Raw genomic sequence first — 15,896 nt, 5'->3', positions numbered from 1 at the left:
CCTGTGAAAGAGATTTGGTTTCAATTTGTCTGGGATGGAGCCCACATGTCGCCATTTTTTTAAAAGCTCCTCAGGTGATTCTAAGATGTAGCCAGAATTAAGAACCACAGATAGGTTGCAAGTGCTGCCATAGTGGCTGTCACGGTGATGCTGTGTTGCTGAAGGGACTGTATATATATGTGAGTGTGAAGGGGGTGGGTCGCCCCTTCACAGCTGTGGGTGTTTCTCGTTGGGTGGAACGAGAGACTTGGAAAAGGAAAAGACACAAAGTGAAGAGAAAGAAATAAGGGGACACAGGGGACCAGCGTTCAGCAGATGGAGGATCCCCCTGGCTTCTGAGTTCCCTTAGTATTTATTGATTACTTATCGGTGTTCTTCAGAGAGGGGGATGTGTCATGGTCACAAGACAATAGTGGGGAGAGGGTCAGCAGACAAACACGTGAACAAAGGCCTTTGCATCATAGACAAGGTAAAGAATCAAGTGCTGTGCTTTAGATATGCATAGACATAAACATTTCAATGCTTTGTTAAGCAGTATTGCCGCCCACATGTCTCACCTCCAGCCCTAAGGCAGTTTTTCCCTATCTCAGTAGATGGAACTTACAATCGGGTTTTATACCGAGACATTCCATTGCCCAGGGACAGGCAGGAGACAGAAGCCTTTGTCTTGTCTCAACTGCAAGAGGTATGCCTTCCTCTTATACTAATCCTCCTCAGCACAGACCCTTTACGGGTGTCGGGCTGGGGGACAGTCAGGTCTTTCCCTTCCCACGAGGCCATATTTCAGACTATCACATGCGGAGAAACCTTGGACAATACCTGGCTTTCCTAGGCAGAGGTCCCTGCGGCCTTCCGCAGTTTTTGTGTCCCTGGGTACTTGAGATTAGGGAGTGGTGATGACTCTTAAGGAGCATGCTGCCTTCAAGCATTTGTTTAACAAAGCACATCTTGCACAACCCTTAATCCATTTAACCTTGAGTTTGACACACCACATGTTTTAGAGAGCACGGGGTTGGGGGTAAGGTCACAGAATAACAGCATCTCAAGGCGGAAGAATTTTTCTTAATACAGAACAAAATGGAGTCTCTTATGTCTACTTCTTTCTATACAGACATATTAACAATCTGATCTCTCTTGCTTTTCCCCACATCTGGTGCCCAACGTGGAGGCCTTTTCTCTAGGGTGAAGGTACGCTCGAGCGTGGTCATTGAGGACAAGTCGACGAGAGATCCCGAGTACGTCTACAGTCAGCCTTACGGTAAGCTTGCGCACTCAGAAGAAAGCTAGGGTGATAATGGGGCAAACTAAAAGTAAAACTAAAAGCAAATATGCCTCTTATCTCAGCTTTATTAAAATTCTTTTAAAAAGAGGGGGAGTTAAAATATCTACAAAAATCTAATCAAGCTATTTCAAATAATAGAACAATTTTGCCCATGGTTCCCAGAACAAGGAACTTTAGATCTAAAAGATTGGAAAAAAATTGGTAAGGAACTAAAACAAGCAGGTAGGAAGGGTAATATCATTCCACTTATGGTATGGAATGATTGGGCCATTATTAAAGCAGCTTTAGAACCCTTTCAAACAGAAGAAGATAGGGTTTCAGTTTCTGATGCCCCTGAAAGCTGTGTAATAGATTGTAAAGAAAATACAGGGAGAAAGTCCCAAAAGGAAACGGAAAGTTTACATTGCGAATATGTAGCAGAGCCGGTAATGGCTCAGTCAACGCAAAATGTTGACTATAATCAATTACAGGAGGTGATATATCCTAAAACATTAAAATTAGAAGAAAAAGGTCCAGAATCAGTGGGGCCATTAGCGTCTAAACCACGAGGGCCAAGTCCTCTAGGTCAGATGCCCGTAGCATTACAACCTCAAACGCAGGTTAGAGAAAATAAGACCCAACCGCCAGTAGCTTATCAATACTGGCCACCGGCCGAACTTCAGTATCAGCCACCCCCAGAAAGTCAGTATGGATGTCCAGGAATGCCCCCAGCACCACAGGGCAGGGTGCCTTACCCTCAGCCGCCCACTAGGAGACTTAATCCTACGGCACCACCTAGTAGACAGGGTAGTGAATTACATGAAATTATTGATAAATCAAGAAAGGAAGGAGATACTGAGGCATGGCAATTCCCAGTAATGTTAGAGCCGATGCCACCTGGAGAAGGAGCCCAAGAGGGAGAGCCTCTCACAGTTGAGGCCAGATACAAGTCTTTTTCAATAAAAATGCTAAAAGATATGAAAGAGGGAGTAAAACAGTATGGACCCAACTCCCCTTATATGAGGACACTATTAGATTCCATTGCTTATGGACATAGACTCATTCCTTATGATTGGGAGATTCTGGCAAAATCGTCTCTCTCACCCTCTCAATTTTTACAATTTAAGACTTGTTGGATTGATGGGGCACAAGAACAGGTCTGAAGAAATAGGGCTGCCAATCCTCCAGTTAACATAGATGCAGATCAAGTATTGGGAACAGGTCAAAATTGGAGCACCATTAGTCAACAAGCATTAATGCAAAATGAGGCCATTGAGCAAGTTAGAGGTATCTGTCTTAGAGCCTGGGAAAAAATCCAAGACCCAGGAACTGCCTGCCCCTCATTTAATACAGTAAGACAAGGTTCGAAAGAGCCCTACCCTGATTTTGCGGCAAGGCTCCAAGATGCTGCTCAAAAGTCAATTGCCGATGAAAAAGCCCGTAAAGTCATAGTGGAGTTGATGGCATACGAAAACGCCAATCCTGAGTGTCAATCAGCCATTAAGCCATTGAAAGGAAAGATTCCTGCAGGATCAGATGTAATCCCAGAGTATGTAAAAGCCTGTGATGGAATTGGAGGAGCTATGCATAAAGCTACGCTTATGGCTCAAGCAATAGCGGGAGTCGTTTTAGGAGGAGAAATTAGAACATTTAAAGGGAAATGTTATAATTGTGGTCAAATTGGTCATTTAAAAAAGAATTGCCCAGTCTCAAATAAACAGAATATAACTATTCAAGCGACTACAACTACAGGTAGAGAGCCACCTGACTTATGTCCAAGATGTAAAAAAGGAAAACATTGGGCTAGTCAATGTCATTCTAAATTTGATAAAAAGGGGCAACCATTGTTGGGAAACAAGCAAAGGGGCCAGCCTCAGGCCCCACAACAAACTGGGGCGTTCCCAATTCAGCCCTTTGTTCCTCAAGGTTTTCAGAGACAACAACCCCCACTGTCCCAAGAGTTTCAGGGAATAAGCCAGTTACCACAATACAACAATTGTCCCCCGCCACAAGTGGCAGTGCAACAGTAGATTTGTGTACTATACAAGCAGTCTCTCTGCTTCCAGGGGAGCCCCCACAAAAAATCCCCACAGGGGTATATGGCCCGCTGCCTGAGGGGACTGTAGGACTAATCTTGGGGAGATCAAGTCTAAATCTAAAGGGAGTTCAAATTCATACTGGTGTAGTTGATTCAGACTATAAAGGTGAAATTCAGTTGGTTATTAGCTCTTCAATTCCTTGGAGTGCCAGTCCAGGAGACAAGATTGTTCAATTATTACTCCTGCCATATATTAAGGTTGAAAATAGTGAGATAAAAAAAAACAGGAAGGTTTGGAAGCACTGATCTGACAGGAAAGGCTGCATATTGGGCAAGTCAGGTCTCAGAGAACAGGCCTGTGTGTAAGGCCATTATTCAAGGAAAACAGTTTGAAGGGTTAGTAGACACTGGAGCGGATGTCTCTATCATTGCTTTAAATCAGTGGCCAAAAAATTGGCCTAAACAAAAGGCTGTCACAGGACTTGTTGGCATAGGCACAGCCTCAGAAGTGTATCAAAGTACTAAGATTTTACATTGTTTAGGGCCAGATAATCAAGAAAGTACTGTTCAGCCAATGATTACTTCAATTCCTCTTAATCTGTGGGGTCGAGATTTATTACAACAATGGGGTACGGAAATCACTATGCCCGCTCCATTATATAGCCCCACGAGTCAAAAAATCATGACCAAGATGGGATATATACCAGAAAAGGGACTGGGAAAAAATGGAGATGGCATTGAAGTTCCAACTGAGACTAAAATAAATCAAGAAAGAAAAGGAATAGAGTATCCTTTTTAGGGGCGGCCACTGTAGAGCCTCCAAAACCCATACCATTAACTTGGAAGACAGAAAAACCAGTATGGGTAAATCAGTGGCCGCTACCAAAACAAAAACTGGAGGCTTTACATTTATTAGCAAATGAACAGTTAAAAAAAGGACATATTGAGCCTTCATTCTCGCCTTGGAATTCTCCTGTGTTTGTAATTCAGAAGAAATCCAGCAAATGGCGTATGTTAACTGACTTAAGGGCCGTAAACGCCGTAATTCAACCCATGGGGCCTCTCCAACCCGGGTTGCCCTCTCCGGCCATGATCCCAAAAGACTGGCCTTTAATTATAATTGATCTAAAGGATTGCTTTTTTACCATCCCTCTGGTGGAGCAGGATTGCGAAAAATTTGCCTTTACTATACCAACCATAAATAATAAAGAACCAGCCACCAGGTTTCAGTGGAAAGTGTTACCTCAAGGAATGCTTAATAGTCCAACTATTTGTCAGACTTTTGTAGGTTGAGCTCTTCAACCAGTTAGAAACAAGTTTTCAGACTGTTATATTATTCATTATACTGATGATATTTTATGTGCTGCAGAAACGAGAGATAAATTAATTGACTGTTATACATTTCTGCAAGCAGAGGTTGCCAACGCAGGACTAACAATAGCATCTGATAAGATCCAAACCTCTACTCCTTTTCATTATTTAGGAATGCAAATAGAAAATAGAAAAATTAAGCCACAAAAAATAGAAATAAGAAAAGACACATTAAAAACACTAAATGATTTTCAAAAATTGCTGGGAGATATTAATTGGATTCAGCCAACTCTGGGCATTCCTACTTATGCCATGTCAAATTTGTTCTCTATCTTAAGAGGAGACTCAGACTTAAATAGTAAGAGAATGTTAACCCCAGAGGCAACAAAAGAAATTAAATTAGTGGAAGAGAAAATTCAGTCAGCACAAATAAATAGAATAGATCCCTTAGCCCCACTCCAACTTTTGATTTTTGCCACTGCACATTCTCCAACAGGCATCATTATTCAAAATACTGATCTTGTAGAGTGGTCATTCCTTCCTCACAGTACAGTTAAGACTTTTACATTGTACTTAGATCAAATAGCCACATTAATTGGTCAGACAAGATTACGAATAATAAAATTATGTGGAAATGACCCAGACAAAATAGTTGTCCCTTTAACCAAGGAACAAATTAGACAAGCCTTTATCAATTCTAATACATGGCAAATTGGCCTTGCTAATTTTGTGGGAATTATTGATAATCATTACCCAAAAACAAAAATCTTCCAGTTTTTAAAATTGACTACTTGGATTCTACCCAAAATTACCAGATGGAAACCTTTAGAAAATGCTCTAACAGTATTTACTGATGGTTCCAGCAATGGAAAAGCGGCTTACACAGGGCCAAAAGAACGAGTAATCAAAACTCCATATCAATCGGCTCAAAGAGCAGAGTTGGTTGCAATCATTACAGTGTTACAAGATTTTGACCAACCTATCAATATTATATCAGATTCTGCATACGTAGTACAGGCTACAAGGGATGTTGAGACAGCTCTAATCAAATATAGCATGGATGATCAATTAAACCAGCTATTCGATTTATTACAACAAACTGTAAGAAAAAGAAATTTCCCATTTTATATTACTCATATTCAAGCACACAGTAATTTACCAGGGCCTTTGACTAAAGCAAATGAACAAGCTGACTTACTCGTATCATCTGCATTTATAAAAGCACAAGAACTTCATGCTTTGACTCATGTAAATGCAGCAGGATTAAAAAACAAATTTGATGTCACATGGAAACAGGCAAAAGATATTGTACAACATTGCACCCAGTGTCAAGTCTTACACCTGCCCACTCAAGAGGCAGGAGTTAATCCCAGAGGTCTGTGTCCTAATGCATTATGGCAAATGGATGTCACGCATATACCTTCGTTTGGAAGATTATCATATGTTCATGTAACAGTTGATACTTATTCACATTTCATATGGGCAACTTGCCAAACAGGAGAAAGTACTTCCCATGTTAAAAAACATTTATTGTCTTGTTTTGCTGTAATGGGAGTTCCAGAAAAAATCAAAACTGACAATGGACCTGGATATTGTAGTAAAGCTTTCCAAAAATTCTTAAATCAGTGGAAAATTTCACATACAACAGGAATTCCTTATAATTCCCAAGGACAGGCCATAGTCGAAAGAACTAATAGAACACTCAAAACTCAATTAGTTAAACAAAGAGAAGGGGGAGACAGTAAGGAGTGTACCACTCCTCAGATGCAACTTAATCTAGCACTCTATACTTTAAATTTTTTAAACATTTATAGAAATCAGACTACTACTTCTGCAGAACAACATCTTACTGGTAAAAAGAACAGCCCACATGAAGGAAAATTGATTTGGTGGAAAGATAATAAAAATAAGACATGGGAAATAGGGAAGGTGATAACGTGGGGGAGAGGTTTTGCTTGTATTTCACCAGAAGAAAATCAGCTTCCTGTTTGGATACCCACTAGACATTTGAAGTTCTACAATGAACCCATCGGAGATGCAAAGAAAAGCACCTCCGCGGAGACGGAGACGCCACAATTGAGCACCGTCGACTCACAAGATGAACAAAATAGTGATATCAGAAGAACAGATGAAGTTGCCATCCACCAAGAAGGCAGAGCCGCCGACTTGGGCACAACTAAAGAAGCTGACACAGTCAGCTACAAAATGTCTAGAGAACACAAAGGTGACACAAACTCCAGAGAGTATGCTGCTTGCAGCCTTGATGATTGTATCAACGGTGGTAAGTCTCCCTATGCCTGCAGGAGCAGCTGCAGCTAATTATACCTACTGGGCCTATGTGCCTTTCCCACCCTTAATTCGGGCAGTCACATGGATGGATAATCCTATAGAAGTATATGCTAATGATAGTGTATGGGTACCTGGTCCCACAGATGATCGCTGCCCTGCCAAACCTGAAGAAGAAGGGATGATGATAAATATCTCCATTGGGTATCGTTATCCTCCTATTTGCCTAGGGAGAGCACCAGGATGCTTAATGCCTGCAGTCCAAAATTGGTTGGTAGAAGTACCTACTGTCAGTCCTAACAGTAGATTCACTTATCACATGGTAAGCGGGATGTCACTCAGGCCACGGGTAAATTATTTACAAGACTTTTCTTACCAAAGATCATTAAAATTTAGACCTAAAGGGAAACCTTGCCCCAAGGAAATTTCCAAAGGATCTAAAAATACAGAAGCCTTAGTTTGGGAAGAATGTGTGGCCAATAGTCCGGTTATATTACAAAACAATGAATTCGGAACTATTATAGATTGGGCACCTCGAGGTCAATTCAACCACAATTGCTCAGGACAAACTCAGTTGTGTCCAAGTGCACAAGTGAGTCCAGCTGTTGATAGCGACTTAACAGAAAGTCTAGACAAATATAAACATAAAAAATTACAGTCTTTCTACCCTTGGGAATGGGGAGAAAAAGGAATCTCTACCCCAAGACCAAAAATAATAAGTCCTGTCTCTGGTCCTGAACATCCAGAATTGTGGAGGCTTACTGTGGCCTCACACCGCATTAGGATTTGGTCTGGAAATCAAACTTTAGAAATGAGAGACCGTAAGCCATTTTATACTATCGACCTAAATTCCAGTCTAACGGTTCCTTTACAAAGTTGCGTAAAGCCCCCTTATATGCTAGTTGTAGGAAATATAGTTATTAAACCAGACTCACAAACTATAACCTGTGAAAATTGCAGATTGTTTACTTGCATTGATTCAACTTTTAATTGGCAGCACCGTATTCTGCTGGTGAGAGCAAGAGAAGGCGTGTGGATCCCTGTGTCCATGGACCGACCGTGGGAGGCCTCGCCATCCATCCATATTTTGACTGAAGTATTAAAAGTCATTTTAAATAGATCCAAAAGATTCATTTTTACTTTAATTGCAGTGATTATGGGATTAATTGCAGTCACAGCTACGGCTGCTGTGGCAGGAGTTGCGTTGCACTCTTCTGTTCAGTCAGTAAACTTTGTTAATGATTGGCAAAAAAATTCTACAAGACTGTGGAATTCACAATCTGGTATTGATCAAAAATTGGCAAATCAAAATTAATGATCTTAGACAAACTGTCATTTGGATGGGAGACAGACTCATGAGCTTAGAACATCGTTTCCAGTTACAATGTGACTGGAATACGTCAGATTTTTGTATTACACCCCAAATTTATAATGAGTCTGAGCATCACTGGGATATGGTTAGATGCCATCTACAAGGAAGAGAAGATAATCTCACTTTAGACATTTCCAAATTAAAAGAACAAATTTTTGAAGCATCAAAAGCCCATTTAAATTTGGTGCCAGGAACTAAGGCAATTACAGGAGTTGCTGATGGCCTGGCAAATCTTAACCCTGTCACTTGGGTTAAGACCATTGGAAGTACTACAATTATAAATTTCATATTAATCCTTGTGTGCCTGTTTTGTCTGTTGTTAGTCTGCAGGTACACTCAACAGCTCCGAAGAGACAGCGACCATCGAGAATGGGCCATGATGATGGCAGTTTTGTGGAAAAGAAAAGGGGGAAATGTGGGGAAAAGCAAGAGAGATCAGATTGTTAATATGTCTGTATAGAAAGAAGTAGACATAAGAGACTCCATTTTGTTCTGTATTAAGAAAAATTCTTCCGCCTTGAGATGCTGTTAATCTGTGACCTTACCCCCAACCCCGTGCTCTCTAAAACATGTGCTGTGTCAAACTCAAGGTTAAATGGATTAAGGGTTGTGCAAGATGTGCTTTGTTAAACAAATGCTTGAAGGCAGCATGCTCCTTAAGAGTCATCACCACTCCCTAATCTCAAGTACCCAGGGACACAAACACTGCGGAAGGCCGCAGGGACCTCTGCCTAGGAAAGCCAGGTATTGTCCAAGGTTTCTCCCCATGTGATAGTCTGAAATATGGCCTCGTGGGAAGGGAAAGACCTGACCGTCCCCCAGCCTGACACCTGTAAAGGGTCTGTGCTGAGGAGGATTAGTATAAGAGGAAGGCATACCTCTTGGAGTTGAGACAAGACAAAGGCATCTGTCTCCTGCCTGTCCCTGGGCAATGGAATGTCTCGGTATAAAACCCGATTGTATGTTCCATCTACTGAGATAGGGAAAAACTGCCCTAGGGCTGGAGGTGAGACATGTGGGCGGCAATACTGCTTAACAAAGCATTGAAATGTTTATGTCTATGCATATCTAAAGCACAGCACTTGATTCTTTACCTTGTCTATGATGCAAAGGCCTTTGTTCACGTGTTTGTCTGCTGACCCTCTCCCCACTATTGTCTTGTGACCATGACACATCCCCCTCTCTGAAGAACACCGATAAGTAATCAATAAATACTAAGAGAACTCAGAAGCCGGGGGATCCTCCATCTGCTGAACGCTGGTCCCCTGGGTCCCCTTATTTCTTTCTCTTCACTTTGTGTCTTTTCCTTTTCCAAGTCTCTCGTTCCACCCAACGAGAAACACCCACAGCTGTGAAGGGGCGACCCACCCCCTTCATGAGTGTATGTGTGTGTGTATAAAGATTGATATATATGTGTGTGTATATATATATATATAATGATCAGAATGTCACACCAGGACTTGGAGGCATGTGGGAGGAGGTTCAGTATTTCATACTGGTCTCCCTATCACATGTTCTATTGGCAAAAGTTTCTGAAGTCAGTAGAAATGTCAAATGAAATTTATGTCAACCACAAAGAGCAGCTGACTTTAGCTGGCCGAAGCTGGCTGGTAAGGGCAGTGATGGTCCAGAATCCAGCCAGGTGCTGCCAATCACGAGTCCTCGGTAGAACAGCAGTTTCCAGAGGCTCACTTCCTCCTGTTACTCCCAGCTTGAGGCTTGACATCAAATTTCGATCTACATAAATGTTGGTCAAGGAAGAGAAATAAGTGAATTTTTGCTTAAAGAATAATCATCACTGTGGCCGAGCCTTGAAATTCATGATGCCCAGTGGAATCACCTTGGTCGATGCTTATGAAAAGGTCTTCTAAGCAGACCCCTTGATGATCTAAGGTATCTATGGACTCCCCCGAGTCCTTACAATTTTTTTAATGGCTTTATTAAGATATGATTCATGGGCCAGGCGTGGTGGCTCACCCCTGTCATCCCAGTACTTTGGGAGGCCGAGGCTAGCGGATCACGAGATCAAGAGATCGAGACCATCCTGGCCAACACAGTGAAACCCCATCTCTACTAAAAATACAAAAATAAGCTGGGCGTAGTGGCGCACAACTGTAGTCCCAGTTGCTCAGGAGGCTGAGGCAGGAGAATTGCTTGAACCAGGGAGCCAGAGGTTGCAGTGAGCAGGGATCGCACCATTGCACTCCAGCCTGGCAACAGAGCAAGATTCCATCTCAAAAAAAAAAAAAAAAGATATATCACAGCCAGGTGCGGTGGCTCACACCTGTAATCCCAGCACTTTGGGAGGCCGAGGTGGGAGAATCATCTGAGGTTGGGAGTTTGAGACCAGCCTAATCAACATGGAGAAACCCCATCTCTACTAAAAATACAAAAAAAATTAGCCGGGTGTGGTGGTGCATGCCTGTAATCCCAGCTACTTGGGAGGCTGAGGCAGGAGAATCACTTGAACCTGGGAGGCGGAGGTTGCAGTGAGCCCAGATCATGCCATTGCACTCCAGCCTGGGCAACAATAGGAAAACTCCATCTCAAAAAAAAAAAAAAAGGTATAATTCACATACAACACAATTTACCCACTCAGGCATGTAATTAAATTGCTTTTTGTTTTTGTTTCTTTTTTTTTTTTTTTTTTTTTTTAGATGGAGTCTCACTCTGTTGCCAGGCTGGAGTGCAGTGGCACAATCTCAGCTCACTGCAACCTCTGACTCCCTGGTTCAAGCAATTCTCCTGCCTCAGCCTCACAAGTAGCTGGGATTACAGGCATGTGCCACCACGCCAAGCTAATTTTTGTACTTTTAGTAGAGATAGGGTTTCACCATGTTGGCCAGGATGGTCTCAGTCTCCTTATCATATTGGCCAGGATGGTCTTGATCTCCTGACCTCATGATCTGCCTGCCTTGGCCTCCCAAAGTGCTGAGATTACAGGCGTGAGCCACTGTGCCCAGCCGTAATTAAATTGTTTTTAAGTCAGGGGGTTGATGTGGCAACAATCACCACAGTCAATGTTGGAATGGTTTCACCACCTCAAAAAGAAACCTGGTACTTGTTAGCTGTCATCCTCCTGTACCTTGATCCCTCTCTCTACCTCCCATTCCCAACCCTGAGCAACTACGAATCTACTCTACAGATTTGCCTATTCTGGACTTTTGTATAAATGTAATCCTATAATATACGGTCTTTTGTGACTGGCTTCTTTCACTTCACATAATGTTTCTAAGTTCATCCATGTTGTAGCATGTATTAGTACTTCATTCCTTTTTATGGCTGAGTAATATGCCATTGTATGGATATACCACATTTTCTTTATCCATTCATCGGTTGATGGACATTTAGGTTATTTCCACTTATTGGTTATTATGAAAAATGCTACTATAAACATTTGTGTACAAACTTTTACATGGTCATATGCTTTTGGGTTCATACCTTCAGAGAAGTGCTGGGCCAGATGGTAACTCTGTTTAATTATTTGAGGAACCACCAGACTCTCTTCCAAAGTGGCTGCATCATTTTACATTTCCACCAGCAATATGTGAGGGTTCCAGTTTCTCTGCATTCCTGCCAATGCCTATTATTTTCCACTTTTTAAAATTACAGCCATCCTAGCCTATACACTAGTAGTATGTCATTGTGGTTTTGATTTGCATTTTTCCAATGACTAATGATGTCAATAATCTTTGTATGTTTTTCTTGGCCATTTGTATATCTTGGAAAAATGTCAATTCAAATCTTTTACTCATTTTTAGTTAGATTACTTGTCTTTTGATGGTTGGTTTGAAGAAAGTTGTTTTTTTTTTTGGTTTTTTTGTTTTTTTTTTTTTTGAGACACAGTCTCGCTCTGTCACCAGGCTGGAGTGCAGCAGTGCGATCTTGACTCACTGCAATCTCTGCCTCCCGGGTTCAAATGATTCTTCTGCCTCAGCCTCCTGAGTAGCTGGGACTACAGGTGTGCACCACCAAGCCCGGCTAATTTTTTATATTTTAGTGGAGATGGGGTTTCACCATGTTGGCCAGGATGCTCTCCATCTTCTGACCTCATGATCTGCCCCCCTCAGCCTCCCAAAGTGCTGGGATTACAGGCATGAGCCACTGCACCCAGCCTGAAAGTCTTTTATCAGATGTATTATTTGACATATTTTCTCTCATTTTGTGGGTTGTCTTTTCACTTTCTTGACGGTATCCTTAGAAGTACAATTTTTTTTTTAATTTTTAAGAAATTCAATTTGTCAATTTGGAGGGAGGAAGGATAGTGCTTTTGGCATCATATCTAAGAATCTTTTGCCAAATCCAAGGTTGTAAAATCATACCTAAGGATAGGTCACATCTAAGAGTTCTTTGCCAAATCCAGGATAATTTTTTTTTTTTTTTCTAAACAGGGTCTTACTGTTGCCCAGGCTGGAGTGCAGTGGCGTGATCCTGGCTCACTGCCACCTCTGCTTCCGGGGCTCAAGAGATTTTCCAGCCTTAGCCTCCTGAGCAGCTGGGACTGCAGGCACAAGCCACCAAAAATGCCCAGCTAGTTTTTGGATTTTACGTAGAAACAAGGTTTCGCCATGTTGCCCAGGCTGGTCTCGAACTCCTGAGCTAAAAACCATCTGCCTGCCTCAGCCTCCCAAAGTGCTGAGATTTCAGTCGTGAGCCACCGTGCCCAGATCCAAGGTAATTTCTTTTAAGGGTTTTCTTGTTTCACTTCTAACATTTAGGTCTTTGATGCCTTTTGAATGGATTTTGTTTCTGGTGTGAGCTAAGTGTCCAACTTCATTGCTGAAAAGACTATTCTTGTCTTACTGAATGGTCTCAGCACCCTTCTTGAAAACCAATTGATCACAGATGCATGGGTTTATTTCTAGACTCTTGATTCTATTTCATGGGTTTATAGGTCTATTTTTGTGCAAGTACCACACTGTCTTGATTATTGTTGTTTTGTAGTGAATTTTGAAATCAAGAAGTATGAGTCCTCCAACATGAGTCTTCACTTTTAAGATTGGGTTCTCTGGGACCCTTTAAATTCCATGTGAAATTTAGGATCAGCATATCAGTTTCTACAACGAAGCCAGCTGAGATTCTGACAAAGATTGCATTAAATCTGTAGAGAAATGTGGGAACTATGGCTCTCTTAACAATGTTAAGTCTTCTGATCTATGAACATGAGATGTTTTTCCATTTCTTTTGATCTTTTCAAATTTCTTTCAGTTTTGCAGTTCTCAAAGTATAAGTTTTGCTCATTTTGTTAAATTTATATTTAGGTAATTTATTCCTTTTAATGTTATCATAAATGGAAATGGTTTTGGGTTTTCGTTTTTGTTTTCTTGAGACAGACTTACTCTGTCACCCAGGCTGGAGTGCAATGGTGTGATCTCAGCTCACTGCAACCTCCACCTCCCGGGTTCAAGCGATTCTCCTGTCTCAGCCTCCTGAGAAGCTGGGACTACAGGCACCTGCTACCACACCCAGCTAATTTTTGTATTTTAAGTAGAGATGGGGTTTCACCAGGTTGGCCAAACTGGTCTTGAACTCCTGGCTTCAATTGATCTACCCACCTTGGACTCCCAAAATGCTGAGATTACAGGTGCGAGCCACTGTGCCTGGCCTAGGAACAGTTTTGTTGTTGTTGTTGTTGTTGTTTTGTTGTTTTTGTTTTTTGAGATGGAGTTTCGCTCTTGTCGCCCAGGCTGGAATGCAATGGTGAGATCTCAGCTCACTGCCACCTCTGCCTCCCAGGTTCAAGCGATTCTCCTGCCTCAGCCTCCTGAGTAGCTGGGATTACAGGCGTCCACCGCCATGCCCAGCAAATTTTTGTATTTTTAGTTGAGACGGGGTTTCGCAATGTTGGCCAGGCTGGTCTCAAACTCCTGACCTCAAGCGATCCACCCACCTCGGCCTCCCAAAGTGCTGGGATTACAGGCGTGAGCCACCGCACCCAGTGGAACTGGTTTTTTTTTTGATTTGTTTGTTTTTAATTTTCATTTTTGGATTGTTGTTTGCAAGCGCATTGAAATACATTTGATTTTCATATATTGATCTTCTATTCTGCAGCCTTGCTGAACTCATTTATTGGTCCAAATAATTTTTTAGCGAATTTCTTAGGATTTTCTGTATATAAGATCATGTCATCTGTGAATACAGACACATTTTATTTCTTACTTTTTCACTGGGATGCCTTTTACTTCTTTTTCTTGTCTAGTGTGAAAGGAAAATAAAATTTGGGACCTCAATTCACTCTGCCAAAAGAAAAAAATTAAGCTGAAAGCTGAGTCCTGCAAGAAGTTGCCTTTCCTTTTGTTCCTGAGCAGATAGCTGCAGATAAAAGGTTAAATATCTCTACAAGTAGCTACTCTATGTTCACCTTATCTTATGTAAAGTGCTGATTAGGCTGGGCATGGTGGCTCATGCCTGTAATTCCAACACTTTGGAAGGCAGAGGTGGGCAGATTGCTTGAGTCCAGGAGTTTGACATCAGCCTAGGCAACATAGCAAAACTCTGTCTCTACTAAAAGTGCAAAAAATTAGCCAGGCATGGTGGTGCGTGCCTGTAGTCCCAGCTACTCAGGAAGCTGAGGTAGGAGAATCACCTGAGCCTGGGAGGTGGAGGCTGCAGTAAGCAGAAATTGCACCACTGCACTTCAGCCTGGGCAACTAGAGTGAGACCCTGTCTCAAAAAATAAAATAAGGCCGGGTGCGGTGGCTCACGCCTGTAATCCCAGCACTTCGGGAGGCTGAGGCGGGTGGATCACAAGGTCAGGAGTTTGAGACCAGCCTGGCCAAGATGGTGAAACCCTGTCTCTACTAAAAATACAAAAATTAGCCAGGTGCGATGGCAGGTGCCTATAATCCCAGCTACTCGGGAGGCTAAGGCAGGAGAATTGCTTGAACCCGGGAGGCAGAGGTTGCAGTGAGCTGAGATTGCACCACTGTACTCTAGCCTGGGCAACAGAGCAAGATCCATCTCAAAAAATAAATAAATAAAATTTTTAAAAAATAAAATAAAATAATAAGTAAATAAAAAAAAAATAAAGTGCTGATTTACTGAGTGCCAGACAAATACATAATTGACTATTCCCCTACCTACTCCCTTTCTCTTGTAACATGTGGATTCAGTCATGCGACCCTCTCCTTCCTCCAGCCCACTTTTCCCCTTTAAATATTGAAGACCTCAAAATCATCTTTGGGGAAAGGTGTACCTTTCTCCTGGGTGCGTCCTTAACTTTGGCAAAATGAACTTCTAAATTGATTGAGACCTGTCTCAGACACATTTTGGTTTACACTACTTGCCCTAGTTAGAAACTCCAGGACAATGTTGAAGAGAAGTGGCAAGAACCGATATGTTTATCTTGTTTGTGATTATGATATTGTGATTTATAATAAATATATATATTTCATCTTCCTCCCTGTTTCCTGGCACATAGCTCAAATGGCTGGGGCCCCTGGGTAGCCTCAGGATGGGGGCTGGCTGCCAGGTGAACGAACCAGGTGATTAGAGGGTTGGACCTTTCATTTCTGAAACTGATCCTCCAGGGAAGGAGGAAGAGCTGAAGGTTGAGCTGACCCCCAGTGGCCAGTGATCTAATCAATCATGCCTGGGTAATGAAGCCTATATAAAAACCCAAAAGAACA

At 42.0% G+C, this 15,896-nt stretch overlaps 1 protein-coding gene across 1 annotated transcript; it reads left to right on the top strand.

The window, feature by feature from the left end:
- The first annotated feature begins 1,180 nt into the window (after positions 1-1,180).
- LOC129057644 (endogenous retrovirus group K member 5 Env polyprotein-like) lies at positions 1,181-7,705 on the top strand. The gene is given in 3 exon segments (XM_063713541.1): positions 1,181-1,258; positions 6,614-7,680; positions 7,682-7,705. Coding segments are annotated over 2 exon segments (1,074 nt in total). The 5' UTR covers positions 1,181-1,258; positions 6,614-6,630.
- The last annotated feature ends 8,191 nt before the right edge of the window (positions 7,706-15,896 follow it).

Source organism: Pongo abelii, chromosome 12 (assembly GCF_028885655.2).
Source record: "Pongo abelii isolate AG06213 chromosome 12, NHGRI_mPonAbe1-v2.0_pri, whole genome shotgun sequence".
NCBI classification, from domain to species: domain Eukaryota; kingdom Metazoa; phylum Chordata; class Mammalia; order Primates; family Hominidae; genus Pongo; species Pongo abelii.
The sequence above is the reverse complement of the archived record's forward strand: the minus strand, read 5'-3'. Positions and strand labels throughout refer to the sequence as shown.